The sequence below is a fragment of the Sinohyriopsis cumingii genome, chromosome 1 (assembly GCF_028554795.1).
Source record: "Sinohyriopsis cumingii isolate HCF-2022 chromosome 1, ASM2855479v2, whole genome shotgun sequence".
Lineage (NCBI taxonomy): Eukaryota > Metazoa > Mollusca > Bivalvia > Unionida > Unionidae > Sinohyriopsis > Sinohyriopsis cumingii.
This window is the reverse complement of record NC_142961.1, coordinates 124,794,384-124,812,580: the sequence shown is the minus strand read 5'-3', so window position 1 is coordinate 124,812,580 and position 18,197 is coordinate 124,794,384. Positions and strand designations below refer to the sequence as shown.

At 34.9% G+C, this 18,197-nt stretch overlaps 1 protein-coding gene across 1 annotated transcript in view; it reads right to left on the bottom strand.

The window, feature by feature from the left end:
• The window catches only part of LOC149807811 (uncharacterized), a 49,009-nt gene that overhangs the window by 11,950 nt on the left and 18,862 nt on the right, over nt 1-18,197 (bottom strand). The window contains exons 5-8 of the mRNA XM_089970707.1: nt 17,215-17,265; nt 15,230-15,376; nt 7,825-7,872; nt 5,268-5,324 (exon numbers count right to left, since the gene is read on the bottom strand). Coding sequence (XP_089826833.1) covers nt 5,268-5,324; nt 7,825-7,872; nt 15,230-15,376; nt 17,215-17,265 — 303 coding nt within the window. The remainder of the gene's footprint in view (nt 1-5,267; nt 5,325-7,824; nt 7,873-15,229; nt 15,377-17,214; nt 17,266-18,197) is intronic.

Genomic DNA, 18,197 nt, shown 5'->3' with positions numbered 1-18,197 from the left:
GTCAAAGGTTTAAGCAACCTGTGCGTGACACCCAGTATCATCACTTTCAGAAGCACAGTTCATTATGCACCAGTACATTCCTTGATTAGCTACTATAGTAGAGGTTGTACATTAGTGTTATGTATAAGTGTATGTTTGAAACTGCTGGAGGGGTCCCGAGTGACCGAGTGGTCTAAAGGGCTCTCCGTTACGGATCACTGCAATCCCACCTCTGTCTGCGTCGGTTCGGATCTCGGATTCGGCCAATGTGGGTATGTGAGAAAACTTGCCAGTAACTTCTCTAGGGTCGTTGGTTCTTTCCGGGGATTTCCCGGGTTTTTCCTCCACCATTAATACTAGCTGCCATGTATAGCCTATCGTGTGCTGAAAAATGGCGTCAAACCCTACGAAGACAACAACAACAGCAACTTCTGGAGCATAATTTGATTTCATTTTTTATATTCATGTCTGTAATGTATACAAAATATATTTAGTCAGTTCTGCCTATGTGACCCGACTATCTTAGTAGTTGCATAGGATCTATATATAGATGTTAACGTATGTGTTCACAATTATTTGCAAAAATCTTATTAATAAGATTTAAATGGCGCTTACGGCTTACTTTCTCAGTGGCTGATGGGTTTTTGATTCACTTTTTAATACAGTAAGTTCCTTTCACATTTTCATTTATAACTTTGACAATTAAATTGTTTGTTAAGTTTTACAAAACTTGTTAGTATGGCTTTTTTGTCTTTTACTTAGTTTGCCACCATAGTGTTGCAACAATTAGATACATGTAATTCCTCTCACCTAATTTCTACGCGCATTCAAATGTACAATAAATAAACACTTAACCTGTTGAGGTACTCTACCGAAATATTGCTTTCGGTACAGTCGCTCAAGCAGATTTATAGATCAGTGAAATCTCTTTTTGCAATACATATGTAGAACATATCACGATGCACACCTTCACCAATTTTCATGGCTCTGGGTTTCGTGGTATAAATAAAGCGTATCAAAATTAGTAACGAACTAAATGCATAACCTAACCAACAGTAACAAGGGACTGAATATACACAGATATGAACTTCATTTATTATAAGGGTATATTATTTCTATCCAACAATTTCATGATCAAAGCATGGACACGGACTAAGAAATGTACATCAAACAAAACATGTAACCCCAAAACAGTGATGGCTAAAATATGAGCAATAACTACCTACTAATGTGATCAGAGAGTAGCGTCGTCAAGTTTCAACAAGTTGCGAGATTCTTATAGAATACTATGTAAACAACATAGAAGACACATGTGTGGAAATATGTTAAATCCGGAAGCATAATAAAACAGAGCAAATATTAAATGTAGGTCAGAGTTTCCTTCTTTTATTATATACCTGCCGACGTTTTTTCCTCAAAACAAGCCAGACGTTTACTGTCCAATCCTAAAAATAGGAAAACGAAACTGACGTCATCTGATTCTGTATTACCGTTTTCTCAAACGAAGCTGAACTATTTTTCCTTGATACTTTCTGGTTACAAATGAACAAGAGTTAGTAACTATACCTTTGCTTCCTTTGACATACAAACGGAAATAAGTAGCCTTCTCCTTAACAAATCTGTATCATCAAGCTGTAACAACTTGTTCGATCCCACTGCAATTAACTTCAGAATAATGCTGCCATTCCCATGTCAAGCATAGTCATTACCTAAATAACACCTCTAAATATGTTTTTGTCTACATCAGTTCAACTTAATAGCTGACCAGTACATGTTTATCTCATCATGTGTAATGACTGAAGCATGAACTGTGAAAACACAAAATTAAACCCGAGTCTGCGAGGGGTTAAATGTTTCACAGTGATTCACTTTGGGGATGATGGTGAAGTTGTCCGCAAGAAGCACCTCCACCTTATTGATTTGATTTTTATCAAACATGAATTTACAGGTATGTGAATGGTGAGTAGCTAATGCATAGGACACGATACGTTTGGATCACACTGAGTTAACAGAATTTTGTCCGGGAGGGGTGGGATAAAATAATGTCGTTTATTCAAGTCTTGAACGAACAGTGTCAATAGCAACGGCTTCCGTATAAAGTGTCCTCCATTATTCTATCGATTGGAAATTGAAAATCGATTCTAAGATATTTAAACAAAATTTTATTTCTTCATTTCGATTGTTAATAATTTGGTTGGCCGTGCCCTTTTGAGCATTCTGTTTAGTTTATTCCTGAACGAACCGACAAATAAACGAATCATAGTTTTCCCCTTCCACTCTTTTTTCCAATATTCGCGTGTAAATTTCATATGTGTAACATATTTGCAAGTTACATTGAAGTAATGGTGGTTGACATCAATAAGATGGGGAAGTGTAATTATGTCATATTTACGGTGCATAATAACCAATGTTGATGTTGTAAATGGGGTAAAAAACATCAAAGAAAACCGCCAGCAATTTCGACCTCACTAGATTCTGAAAATTAAATCTTACACATAAAGAGAGAGAGAGAGAGAGAGAGAGAGAGAGAGAGAGAGAAGCTACATTCTGACATGTACGTTATGAAACTGTTATATATAGTATGGTCAAAATGAAACGATAATTCAGGCAGGAATTAATAATTGATTTGCCATAGAGATTATACATGCTTTGAATATGCGTATTTTCATGTTTTTTTTTTATAAAATGAAACCTGAAAACAAAAATTCAAGACATTCACATTCCCTTCACTACTCAGGAATTCAGCATATTTAGCCATGAAAACTTTGAAACTGTCCTTCACTGTCGCTAAGCAAATAAATCAGTTGAAACTTAAACAGAGATGGTAAGCGCATATATAGACGGAATTTAATACGGATAGACCTTAATTGATACTTTCGACATGGCATCATCACTAGCATTCAGCCAATCAAGTACCGCTGACTCATTTGATTCACTCAGTTATTAACCTTTTAGACCTTTGTCTTTGACAGCAAAGAAAATCCTTCTAGACTGCTATGTTTGTTTTCAAACTAAATATTTTAACTAATAGCATGTTGAAATGTATTCCCAAAATTTTCCAAGATTCATTTGAGAAATTCTATGATGACGAAATTATACACGTATAAGGCAATATGAATGATAGGACCTGAGTAAACTAAATATTTTCCCCTACCGGATCTGGGCGTTACATCCAAGAAGCAAAGCAAAAACAAGATGAATGGAACTGATGCGTTCTATCACAGAGGTCTCAAAGCGCAAGTTATTGTGCTATTTTCATGATATATATATATATATATATATATATATATATATATATATATATATATATATATATATATATATATATACGTATATATATATATATATATATATATATATATATATATATATATATATATATATATATATATATATATATATATATATATATATATATATATATATATATATATATATCACACACACTACATATTTCCAAAGACACTATCGATTAAAAAAATGCATGGATCTTAATTGCATAATACAGTTATCGAGGATGTGTTTTTGGAACAACACAAACAACAACGACTGCTTGATCTTTTGTTTTCGTTGTGTTTTTACAGAAAGGATTCCTAATTGATATGAATCACGAACAGACCCCACCCGCTCACTTTCTTTCTCTTTCAAATGAAGAGAGAAAGAAGTGATCCTGTTAAATAGACACATTTGTTATTTCCAGTGCCGTATAGTAAACATTGCAACAGATAAGGAGTAAAACATATTTTCTTTAATAGTTAATGTTCTACACTAGCTAGGACATGTCAGTGCCACTCCCAAGTATAGACGTCTGGAAATTATCTTAAACTAATTACACAATGCAAAATTAATGTTACAGTTTAATATTACACTTATTTCCCCAATACAGATTTCATTTTGGTTGCTTGAACGATATACATGTATAGTTCAATGAAGGCTACTCTAATAATGATTTAATGACCAAGGGTCAGTTTGTGCTATGTTGTTAGGGAGCTGGCTGCAGTCTTACGATTGTCTGTATGTAAAATGACGTATACATATTGCTATTTTGTATGTATCAATACACACATCAAAAAGTTTAGAATGGTCTATTTAACACACTTTTCAGAAAGAATTTGACTGTTTTGTCTTTATTGGATGCAAAATTTAATAACAAGGATTGACCAGTTGATGGAGTTGTTTTCTTATTGGCACATGAACTTAACAAAACTATGCAAACTTAAGTACAATCCGCTTCTCGGATCATACAGTTTGGACAGCTATTTTTTCATTTCATACTGCCATAAAAGTAAAGAAATAAATGGCCAATCTTTAACTATTTCGAAATATTGGTAATATTCCAAGTATCATTAACATAATTGAATCAAATATAAATATTATACACTAACTTCACAGCGATATTATATCAACGGGACATAACTCTAGAAAATTTTTATTAGTCCGCAAAACGAATTGACTCCCATTCAAAAGAGAAAATGATTTTAACTTAATGCTAAGTTTAGGAAAGATAAAACAAACGGACTAAGAGAAGGGCAGAGGTTGAATTCGTTACAATATCTTTTGAGATGGGATTTTACTACACTTATACTTTTCATACTTCCATTGGGTGACGCCTACGAAAAATAAGAACGTTAGGAGGGTTGTATAATATATGTACACGGTCCCAAAATACAGTAAGATTTATTAGTACACAGGGTGCACAAAACCTGAACTAAACCCAAATAATATACATTTATATATAAAGTTAGCCTACCTTAGCGCCATAATATGAAAAACACTCCAAAACGTTGCCAAGGATGAAGAAAGAAAGAAAGGTTGAGACGCAGAGAGGATTTAGATATGATTATTCATTTATTTGCATGGACGCTGACGCGGGTCTCGGAGGCTAAAACAGTGCTCTTCAACTTCTTCGAGGCGATCGAAACAAACAGTTATGGGTAGAAGAGATTGTTTAAACATACGAAACAGAAATAGACGAGAAATAACGAAAAGGAATAGATAAGACTAATTTTACTGAAAGGAAGGTAGTAAGTCAAAAGCTAAGTAATCTTCTGTGGTTATATTGTGTCCATTTTGCTAAAGATCTTGGTTGCTAATCATTACATTTTCATACGTATGCAATTTTGCCACATGAATATATTTAGAGTCAGCTATTATATTGTCATGGGATTTGTTTGGTTTGACGGTTCATTTAAATTCATCTTGATTTATTACATATGCATTCAAGGTTTTACACCACATGTTTCAGATGTCTTCGACTAATATTCTTCCTTAACACATGAATCGCTTACCTGGATGTATATCAACATTTTCATATGTTGTTGATTGTTGCGATTTCCTGCCAGTGCCTGAAAAGGAAAGGATTCCGTCCATTTGGTTACGATGTTCTGAACAAAAGTGGGGAAAGCATTTTCTCCAGCGAAACATGTGGATGAACATGAGAAAAGCCGTCACAGTGCAGATACATACAAAATACCCAACCACCACCAGGTCAGCAATGAGTATGGTCTAACATACAGAGAGGAACAAATACATGTGCAAATGTTCAGCCCAAACATTTGTTTCATAAAATACACCCTGTTAAACAGTTGATGTGCATGTCTTGGTGGCATTATTTTCAATCCAGCATTAGTAAATATATACGGCAATCCCCGTAAATATGCGGGAAAAGTATGCCCCATAATCCAAAGTAGTACGAAAAGGGTTTGCCTTATACGGCAGAGTGACTAGCCGGTTAGTTGGCGGGTGGAGTCCATGTTTCCAGATAGGTCTAAGTTGAGACTACCAGGTTTTTTCTCACAAGGCTAATTGGTAGTCCGGATGAGTGGTGATGGGTCTCAGAGGGCCAACGGCGTATTTTTAAGATAAGTCATGGTGGGGGCAGCAATGGTTTAGGTTAGATGGTGGTGAGGACAGTCATCTATCAACAGTGCTTGTTACGCGGCGGTGGTGTCAAAGATGCCAGTTTGATTAATACCATTAGACCTGGAAATAAATCCATTTTAACGTGCACGCAGGACGTTCGTCAAGAACCATAAATACCATGTCTTCTGTCAGCAGTTGCAATGACTGTTTTCTGGCAGGTTACGCTGATGCGACAAAGCGTGCCTTTTTAAAATAAAACTGTTTTTTGCTTCGTGTGGGTACGAGTGACAGAGGGTTCTGTATTAGCAAACGGAAATGTTATAGATGAAAATATTTCGCCAAATGTCCCATTGGTATTCTAGTAGCAAACGCGCCAGATTTTGAGTGTTGTTCCAACAAGGAAAGTGTATTTAACCCTAGCTGCTCACTGTTTGACTCTGGGTGTACTGAGTGGTCTGAATTCTCTATATCTGTTTGCTGTGTGTCCTCGTTCCATCCGGTACGTGGCAACATCAACATCATGGACGTGCAGATTATCTCGCACCAGTTGTTTTTGCGTCCTTGCCTTGGTCATGCACTTGTTTTCCGAGCTCCAGGATAATCGATCGTAGGATCGAAATATGGAAACAATCATTCGTATCAGGATCATCGATCGTAGGATCGGCAGTCGGAAACAGTGATTCTTATTACTTGTCTTTGTCAGGCTGCTCTCAAATGGTGTTGTTTGTTGTTTTGGGCAGCGAATATGGTATAAAAATAATTGTTAGAGGCCAGTGGTGATCACCAAAGTTTCTCTTCTTAGGTTTCATTCATGTCGTTAGCTTTTGTTATAAATTCAGATACTTTAACCCAACACTTTGAGCCACATTAATTGGTATGCGTTGATTGCCTCAGTTCCAGGATGAAATGTTTTAAATACTTGATCTCAAACATATTATTATATTGGTGTGAACGAAGATAATGATATTTAACGTTTTTCGCATCTCCACCTGTCAGAACTAAATCATCATGAATCATGGGGATTTGCATCCTTGTAATGACCAACTCGATGCTGACACAAAATATTGCATTATAATCAAGATATTAACTTTGTTATCCAGATCATAAATTTTCTGTATTAGTCATTTGAAAACGACTAACTCGTAGCAAGTATCCCTATCACGCTGAGTCTAGTAATACAGAATTTAGGCTTATAGAGTCTAGTCATATAGAGTATATTCATATAGATTATAGACATATAAAGTCTAGACATATAGAGTCAAGTCATACAGGGTCTAGATATATAGAGTCTAAACATATAGAGTCAAGTCATACAGATTCTAGACATATAGAGTCTAGTCATACAAAGTCTAGAAATATATAGTCTAAATAAATAGTCTAGTCATACATAATCTAGAAATATAGAATCATGACATATAGAGTCGAGTCTTTCAAAGTCTAGACATACAGAGTTTTGACATACATTGTCTGGTCATACATAATCTAGTCTTACAGAAACTAGACGTATATAGGCTAGTCGTATTGAGTCTAGTCATACAGAATCTGAACGTGTAGTTTTTAGTCATACATAGTCTATACATATAGATCATAGATATACAGAGTCCAGGAGTTGTTTTTCTTTTCTTTTTTTCTTGGTGACGAATTTAACGTGCTGGCATCGGAGGGTACCGCCTCTCGAGCATTGGATTACGAGTCCAACGTTATACTAACCGAGCTACTGCAGCTTTAAAAGATACGTGTACTTCTCAAATATTTTAAAATGACTCCTTTAATTGCTATAACTTTTCTTGAAAATATTTTGAGTAACCTCAGTAAAATGTGTCAAAAGATACAAGAAGAATTTTGAAGGCATCTTCGGTTAATTGGCGTGAAGACCTAAACTTGTCTATCCAAGAAATGTTGTAGTCATCTTAGATTACTTTGAGTAACGACATAAACCTGCTATAATAAAAAACATTTCCAGACAGATTAAAGTTTTCTTACCTTGAAGAGGCAGATTCACGTATAGATCAGTAGCTCCGCTTCCGTATACTGAAACGAGCAATATATAGAAAAATCAAACATGACAAAGATAATACAAGCGAAGTCACCGCTGATTTTCTAAGTCATATATATATATATATATATATATATATATATATATATATATATATATAGTATGTTCCATTTGTATTTATGTCTCATTCTGTAGATTTATTTGATTTTATTTGCTACTTGTTTTATTATGGGGATTCGGTACTGGGGAAATATTCCCCAGCCCGAATAATTAGCTACAATCTAAGGGTAAACGTCCCAGAGTGCAGTGTCAATGAGATTTCATGATGGCATGGTTTGGTTTCGTAGTGGGTTCAGGTCAGAACCGGACATGTGGGCATGGATCCAAGTAGTTCCTATCAAAATCTAATTGTGTTGATTGATTGTGTATATCAATATGAAATAATTGTGATAGAGGTTGCTTTTTTCTCCACTAGAATAATTGAGAAGGGATTGTTCTATTATCTCGTAAATTTGGTGGAGTGATACAGGAAACATCTGATTTATAGTCGTGTTTCTAAAGACCCAGGGATAGAGTAGGATAATAGTTACCTGTATTCTGGTGTTTGAGATGTGATATGTATTTTGAAGTATTTAAGTACTGGCGCTAACAAGGATAAACCATGTTGTTGTGAGGTTGTCATACACTTGTGAAGTTGTGATTTTAATATGAAGTTGGGCTATTTGGTGGTCATTGTTTGATTTGCGGTCTTGACGCGTTATCAGAACTTCCAGTAGACAATGGGTTTTGTCAAGAAATCCTTGGACATAAGGGGAAAACATGATTTTCCCTGGACTTCACGCGAATGTTTGATTAGCCCAGTAAAGAGACCCCTTCTTTTATTACAAGAAAAATTTCTAATGGCAGCGGAAGGGTACGTTGAAGAACCTGCGACAGTTATATTTTATTTGGTTTGATTATGATGAGTACAGACTATTCTAAGAGAGAAACGAGTCATATAAAATTACAAATAATAACAGAGTGTCCTTAAAAGTCTCATTTTCGTCTCGCTATATTTACTGGATGTGATACATGTTTCAGTGAGACCGGTTCGGGATATTTTATCTGGGATGTAATGCAACAATGACATAAAAAAGCGCTATAACCCTGGAGAACTGAGTCATTTTGATAACGGTGGCTGACGTGAGAGACCTTGTATGAGAGAGAAGACTGATTTTCCTTCAACAACTAAGCTGGAATGAACTGAAATGACCAGAATAATTTGGCTATGACATCCCGCAAAGGTCATCTTGCAATGGTCAATACAATATAAACACGTGACGTTTGCAAGTGAATTCGATATTGGTAACATATCAGCTAAATTTCAGTTAATTTCAAATGAAAACTGAATAGTAGAGTTAGATTTAAAGTCATTACATAGATATCCATCGTTTATAAACATGTGGCGAGGTAGATAATAAGTTTAATAATACAAAATAGTATTGAACTTAGTCACAAAATAATTAAGTTTTATGTTATACAGCAAAATCTTCCCGATAAAAGAAGTGTTAGTTAAGGTTTTCCCGTTTTTAGAGTTCCATATTCTTCTACAGGAAAACAAAATTTTTAATGGTCTATGTTTTAACATAAATTCGCAAAATTCCAATATATTTGCATTCTTGTAGTCTTTGCTATGACTCTTCTGGGGATCGAACCCACAACCTCCCTCATCTGAGGCGGACTCTCTAACCACTGGACCACCGGAGCGGTCAGTTACGGAGGTAAAAATATGTGTGTGATAATAAATAATGATCATATAATTGTTGCATTAGAACGCTTAAATTTTCATGATCCTATGTTATGAAAAGTTATGTAAAATAAATAACACGTACTCTGATCTTTTGAAATTCATAGAAATGTTTTAATGGATGGATGCATTCTTGGCAATGTTGAATGCTTTGATATCTGATCAAGCATATTCGATATTTGTAATAATTAATACTGCTTTTACAAACAAAACTGTTAATTACAGTAGAAGTCAATGTTCGTTGGGAACGTGGAAACTTGCTTATGGTAACTTATTGTATTTTAGTTATGTGTACCTGAAGATGTAATCCACCATGCATATGACCCTTTGTATAATTATCGAGTATTTATAATTCAAACCATGGAAATTCTCCAGGAGGAATTACAAGATTTCCAAGTCTTTTATCATTCTGATGGAGAAAAAGAATTTAATAAAAACCTCACTACCGGGTAAAGCACAATCTCGACTTAAACAATGAAAAGGAAACTTTAATGTCTCTAAAATTTCGAATAAAACTGCTTTAGCGATATTTTGCACTCTTCAGCATTCACGTAGAACGTGCAACATTGAAGCTTGAGTCTAAAAGATTTTGTCAGGCTATTAGAAAAACAACTATCTTTTAACAAGCCACTTTAGAACTGATGAGATTCAGAAGTTCAATCACAAACTCTAGGTTAAAGACTTTATGATTTTCTAACACGGGCGTTTACTAATCTGATGCTTAAACTTGTTTCGTCCTCCAATACATGGCTAGTTTTAAACTGAAATTCATTGAATTTAAAGATAAAGCAATAGAAAAGTTAAATGATAAGTATATTATTTGTAACTGTCATTTGCAGTATATTTATTCACCAATTTCACTCACTTTGTCCAGTATAATTCATGTTTTTCTTCAATCGGAAACTGTTTCTAAACGGTATTTTAAAATTTGAATTTCTATTTGTTTGTAATCGCTTTCTAATATTTTAGTAATGGATTCCTTGACATTGTACATATTTGGTGGCTGATTGACAAAATCTTTGTCAAAGGAAAAATAATTTAGCACGATCACAAAGTCATAAATTGCTGTTCATTTTTCTGTTCCACAGTGGCCAATTGTATGGATATTGGCTTCTTGTGGGTGTGATGTATTATGTCATTGTTTGGTTAGGCCTGTAACTCTTCATGCCGATTATTTCAAACATCGTCAAGCGTACTCCTTTCACGTTACATACTTTATGTAAAGATACCACGAAACTAAATATTTCGTACTTGCAGCATTTAGCCAGTTTTAGCTGGTTTGACGCGTTAGCTTCAGTCGTACCCGAACTTTGGAGTTACGTATGCTGTTTTAATTATGTTTCTTTATTTGTATTCGAGTTTCGCACTTGTGATGTATTTTTATATCATATATGTACAGAATAATTGAATTTTTATGATCCGCATTAATACAGAGTTTCGTCAGTTTTCTTACTTATCCTCTGAGAAACATTTGCATATAGTAAATATTTCACTACCGCTTTTATGAAGAGCGGTTTAATTATCTTGTTAGCTTCCAGGAAATAAATCATTTACAAATGACTTCCTACTTCCGATATTGTTAAATTTTAAAAATGAATTGTTCAGCCTAATTTTGAAAATAGATAGGAAAATACATTGTATTTCATGCAGAATGCATGATATTGTTTTAGCTAAACCATACACGGTATACCACCTGTATGTATCGAGTCAGGATCGACCGTTTTACATGGAAGATTATCTCCATGATCAGGAACATCTGGAATAGCTTGAAAGAAGTTTATGGGCAGCAACATGGTGACATTAATTTGTAGGAAACACATAGTTTACGTTAGAGTTAGGAGTTTTGATGTTTTAATATAATGGTTTTGGTCAAAGACAAAATTTAGCAATCGAAACAAACATACGAATTAGCCGGTATAATATAAAGTTATCTTTCTATCTTGGGATTAGTTCCAAATGCGTGTCAAAGGAAAACCAGAGATATATCGCCAATCATCGAAAGGATCCATTATCTTTCACCATTGGAAAGATGGATGGCTATATTCTGACATTACATAGATTTGGAATGTTGACCTACCAAGTCTAGAGGTGACACTTTTATGCATTAAAAGTACCAAAACTAATGATTAAATGTTTTCTTGTAAACACAATTCAGTTTCATAAATTCATGTCTTTCATGAGAATAGCATAGCTTAATAGCTTCACGTCTCCAGCCTTATCTCCCTATTCCATATCCATTAAATTGTCAGAGCCGTTTCATGTATTAAAAAGTCTATTTTTAAAGGAAATTTGCAAACTTTCAATATATTTGTATCCTTGTATGTGTCTATTCTGTTACCGAAGTAAACATATTTTTGTGATAATAATATAAGGAATGTTCCGGATACTTTGTTAAAAAGAAGAAAAGAGCCACTCAGTATGTAGTAAAGCATCTATCTCTAATTTTAGAAAGTACACTCACGACTTAAACAATACCTAGAAAACTTTAATGATCTAGTGATATTTTGCACTCTTCAGCATTCGTGGAGAACGTAAGCTTAAGTATGAAAGGTTTTGTCAGCTAATTAGTAAACGACTTCTTTTAACAAGTCTAATTTGAACTTGTGAGAGTCAGAAGTTCAATCACATATCAAGCCGAAAGAGGTTTTGATTTTCTAGCATGAACGTTTACTTGCCAGACGATTAAACTTATGTTTCATCCTAAACTATTTGACTATTTTAAATCTGAAATTCCTCGAATTAAAAGATAAAACAAAATTAAAGTTCAATGATGTTTTAAGGTAATGTTTCCCGTTAAAAACAAAATGTATCAATCAAAACAAACATACGATTTAGTGGTTCAATATAATGTAATCTTTCTTTATTGAGATTAGTTCCAAATATATCAAAGTAAAACCAGAGATTTAGCGCCAAGGAGCAAGAGGATACATTATCATTAAACATTTGCAAGATGGCTATGCTCCGACATTAAACGGACCCGGAATGTTGATTTATCAGGTTTAGCGGTGACATTATTCTGCTCTGTAAGCGCCGGTAAGTACCCAAAGATAATGGTTAAATGCAGTGTTGTAAAAACAATTCCGTTTTATGACTTCACGTCTCATGACAATAGAATAGCTTCATCATTTCATAATATCCCTGTTACGTATCCATTAAGAGGACAGTGGCATACCTGGCAGGTTAATAATAAAAAAAATAATAGCTCATCTTTGTTATAAGGACAATATAATATGTATTGCCGAATAGATAATGTGTAGCCATTCAGCACACACGTATGGACAACTTTTTCATTTCCTTCCAAGGGCATTATTGTACTGTAGTAACATATTTTGACAGAATTGGATTAGTCTCTTGACTAATCGAAACCCATTCAGTTAATTCCAGTGACAGATACTCACTTAAACATATTCCCCATTGTCTCGAGAAAAATCTAAAAGGCATAATTTACACTAACAGAATTCTTTATATATCTTCTCTCTTGTGCTACATTTTTGATACAATTGAGAGCATTAGTTGTACTGTTTGAATTCACCAAGACTGTATTAATGGTGTTAGACACAAACTTGGACACAACATATAATGTAAATTAAGCATATATGTCTTGAAATAGTTGCATATGAATTAAATAACTGGAATAATTCGGACAAGTGAGCTTTCTGGAACTGACCGAGTTACACGATTCATTGTTCATCATACTAAAAAAGCCAACAGGTTGACTCCAATAAACATTTTATATCTTTTAAGTTTTATGCTGCTTTCTCTTGGATGCAAATAACATTCTTCACCGATCAGAACATTTTCAGAAGAAGAAAAAGTCAGAGCAAAATTAATAATGATTTTCCAGTTAACTACCGTAGGACTCAGTATAAATCTGTTTGGCTCAGTATAGTAGAATCTAGAATCTTGTACACTACCTTGCAGTTTCCTTGTATTGACTGCTTACCTACTGGTGTAGTATTATAATCTATGAAATCAATATGATTCAGTCGATTCGACTACAGTGTCTAAAAAGGGACAACATAAAAAATAAGAATAAAAGATCATTAAAAAAGACAGGAAAGATAACAAAATCGGTTTTTCAAATCCTTGAAAACTTTTTGGAAGAGAAATCACGTTATAAATATATTCATGTCGACAGACTCAGTATTCATAATTGCTCGAATCGCTACCAATCTACCGCATTTGCAACTCTTTCTGTCATTTCACATTTGCTTTGTACTCACTCACTTATCCCTAGTCGAGCATCACTAACTGAGCCAAACCAATTTGTATTGAGTCCCAAGGGAGTTAACGGGAAAATCATTACTGACAAAGCGACAGTAATGCTGGTATGTAGCCTAATCTTTGGTGATGTTCCATGGCAGGAAATATGTCTGCATTTCTTTTTCAATAGTCCTTGTCATTGTGTCTTTTTCCCGTTTGGGGTCCAGTGGAGGCGCTCTGGGTGAAGCACCCAGTGAGATTCGGCATACATACCCCAGTCAACGACATATTCTCTTCTTTACAATATGGACGATAAATATTGATTCTGTCCTTTGATAGAGGTCATCGTTATTGGTCCTGTTGGGCCAGAAGATAAGATGAATCTTCTTTAGAAACGTGTATTGGACGATTTCAAGTTTTGCGTTATTTTCCAATGTTCACCTCCAGCATTCAGAGCCGTACAATAGAAAACGAATGAAATTGTTTCGGTAAATCACCAGCTAGGTCTTGACTCCATGTTGTCTGACTTCCACATGTATTATAGCATATCCTAGGATTGGTTGGATTTGATAATCCTGGTTCCTCCTTCTAACTCCGAGTCTCCGTCTGGAATCACTTCACTTCTTTTTTCTCACTAATTTGGTTTTTACCTGTTTATTCCCATCATTGTATCTTATATAACAGTTGTCGCTTTCGTCGGCCTGTCGATGGCTGGACAAAGAGGAACGGTGCAAGGTCACAGCCTTGTTTCACACCTGTGTTGACGCGGAAGAAGTCTCTGATATGGTGGATGCAGACGACATTTCACTGGAAGTCATGGTTCAGAAGTTCGATGAAATTTGCAGTATTCAGTGGGATACCATAAAACCGGTGTATTTTCCAGAGGGAGTCACGGTGAAGGCTGTCAAAAGTCATTTCGAAGTCGATGAAGTAGATGTTGCGGTACTGTTCATTCAGATTTCTGCACTAGTATCTGTCGGAGTGTGAAAATCGGGTTAATTCAGGATAGTCGTTTCCTGAAACCAGCTTTTTTCCTTTCTCAGCTTGAGAGCGATTCTGCTGAAGTCCTTGCTTGTTAGGGATAGCAGGATGATAACTCTGCAGTTGCTACAGTTCCAAAGGTAGCCATTTTTGATCATTTTAGAGATGAATCCAATTTTTCACTCGGCGGTGGTTTCTTTGCTCCCCCCATATCATTTGAAAAATGTATGCAGGGATTCTTTCAGGCTTCAGTATCTTCTGACTTCAACATTTCTCAACAGATGATGTCTTCACCAGGACTTTCCACATTTTTGAAGGCGTGAAAAGTTTTACAACTGATATACAAAAACAATTTCATCAGATTGTTCATGCAGATATTTTCTATTCTTGGAAAGAAGGACTTATTGCAAGTTGTATGTTACCTTCTTTTAAAATATGTCCATCCTCTACTGTCTTCGAAAGATTGTTTTCAACTTCACCTGTCTTATGAGGTTCTAGTTCGTCTACTGTCTTTAGATGTTTATGACCATGACGTGGCTTGCGTTTATTTTGTTGCTTGGAAGGTTGTGCTAAAAAATGACATCAAGATACCCTCGATTATTATACAAATACATGAAAGGAAGAACAAATAGACGACTTGCACAAGGGAGGTGTCGGCTGCGAGAGAGAGAGAGAGAGAGAGAGAGAGAGAGAGAGAGAGAGAGATAGAGGTGATGATCAAATAGATAGCTGATTGTATATCTGCATTAATATGTACAAATTAAGAGTGAAATCACATTTATATAGTTTCATTACTTCACCATTGTTGTATGCGCATTGTACAAGAACAATAAATTAAAAACAATTTTATATTTACATTACCGTATCCTCCATTTGTACACTACTTGCTGTTCTGGTGTTCATTAAAAAAAATAGTATGATATTCGCAATGGATAAGAACCATCAGTTATTTGAGTTTGTATAGATTTTGTCTATGCCCACGAACAAAAACTTGAAAACAAATACTGACGAATTACTTCCATCACTGTATGCACTATCTTGTAGCCACACCATCATTATACTGAAGTCTACCTACTAGCAATACAAACGTGGGTTGTAAAGCATTCGCATATGTATATCTAGGAACGTTTGATAGTGCATTTGCTATAAATGTTGTATTTCAAGTCGAGAAGTTGATATAAATGAATACACCTGCTCTCTCTATAGCACAAGTCAATTAGCACATGTATGCGCTCTAAGTCAATTTTTTTGCAGCTACAGGTGTCATTTTTGAGAATTTGACAACACATATGGTTAAATGGCGTTCACTCACATTATTTCGCGCCTTGTCCATCAAAAGGCCATCGATGATTTTTTTAAATACAAATTCCTAGAAAAAATACTTAACGGCAAATTCTTAGACAACTTACTTCGACATTTTAGCACAGCCAAGAAAGTGTGGTGATCTCGCTTAAACCGCTTTGTCGCTCGCTTTGATGTAAGACTGGACGCGCCTGCGCCTCTACTACAAACATTAAGAGATACGCGACAATGACGCCATTTATAAGCAACGCCTGGGAAAACACAGGCAGCAAGACAAAATCGGCACATGATTCCAATAAATAAGAGGCAGTCATGTAATTTCGTATATATCTTCTGTATGGTATGTCATGTGTTTTATTTCAATTCGTACGTAATACCTATTTTTTCCATTCAAATATGTGCTTTCATGCACGTCAAAGACATGAAATACAGCTGTCAATTCTAAAAGTATTTTAGTTAAATTTTACATCGTGCTAAATTATAATTTTGAATAAATTTCACATGTACAAGCTAAGAATAAAACTTATTGTATGTGACTCCTTGATCCCATTTTATTGTTGAACATCCATACAGGAGATAAATGAAGATGAGCGCGACTTCTTGTTCGCGCGATCACACCTTGATTCCCCCTGCACTAGTAATAGCTCAATCCAATATCGACTTTCTTGAGCAGTATGTTGCCGAACTGCCATTGTAGAAGTCTATGGCGATCGACAAATTTCTCCGGCAAATTTTTGTATGACAATTAATGTGTAGATCACTCAAAAAGCATGATTAAATAAACTTTCTTATAATTATATTACGATTAAATTATTTTTAAATTTTTTTTTATAAATGTATATTAGTACATAGGCAGTGTGACTTGTACTATAGGTGATTAATTATTTCGTGTATGACAGTGGATTATGCTGCATGATATTAAATCTAAGTCACGGATGTGAACTGACATTTGTTTAAATGACAGAGTGATAAGAATCAAGACTTAAGTTATTGATTCATCGACATTGAACTGTATGCATTTAACTGTAAATCTGTATGAAATATCAACAGAAAGGGACGAGAACGATATGAAGTGTTAGTTTTAGTTAAATCATAACATTCATACCCCTTGTAGGCTTGGTGTCAGGCTTGGCTTTTTCGGGATCATGTCCAGCTTCTTAAATATAAATAGCATGGAAAACAGAATAACTTTAAGGGAGCACCGGCACCTCGTGGTGATTTAAAGTTTCCGAAAAACATATAACACTAATTGAGGAAAAGCATCAATGATCATTACATTACCCTGCCAACAAAAATGTTTAAGCTACATTTTGTCTGCAACGACCATACAAACTAAAAGTAGTTTTCCTTGCAAGATTAAGTCGGTTCTAGTTTGTTTAGTGTTTTAGCGTTAGCCGTACTCGAACATTATAACTAAGTGTGCTGTTTGAAAATAGTTTCTTCGTGTTATTCGTATTTCGTGGGGTTTAGTTTCGGTGTTTGGATTATAATTTATGTGTCTAGTAATGCATCGTAGAGGAATATAAATAACATTAATACACGGTTTTCTCTATACTTGTACTGCAACAAATATGTATTACTGTAAGCTGACTTCATATTTCAAATCATTGTGAATGATAAGTTCTATTTACTTTTCCAATAGTAAATATACTTTATATCCTGAAACATGGTATGAGCTAGTTTTAAATAAATCATAATATTTATACTGCTTATATGATTGGCGTCCGGCTTGACTATTTCAGGGTCGTCTCCAACATCTGGAATACGATAACATGGATGATGGAAAAACTTTAAGGGAGCAACGGCGCATCATGAAGACTTAATTTTCTGAGAAACACTCATCAGTAATCGAGGAAGAAGCAACGCTTATGAAAACATTACGTTCTCCATTAAAGTGTTGCTAAGCAGTAACTGTACCCAAATGATAACTTTATCTTGTAAGATGAGGTCAGGTCCTGTTAGTTTAGTGTTTTAGCATTACTCGTACACGAACCTTGGAACCGGGTATGCGTTTTTGAATAAATGTGTTTCAAGTTATTCGTGTTTCTTTTTTTTATAGGAATTTCGTATATCGTCTAAGTACCTAGT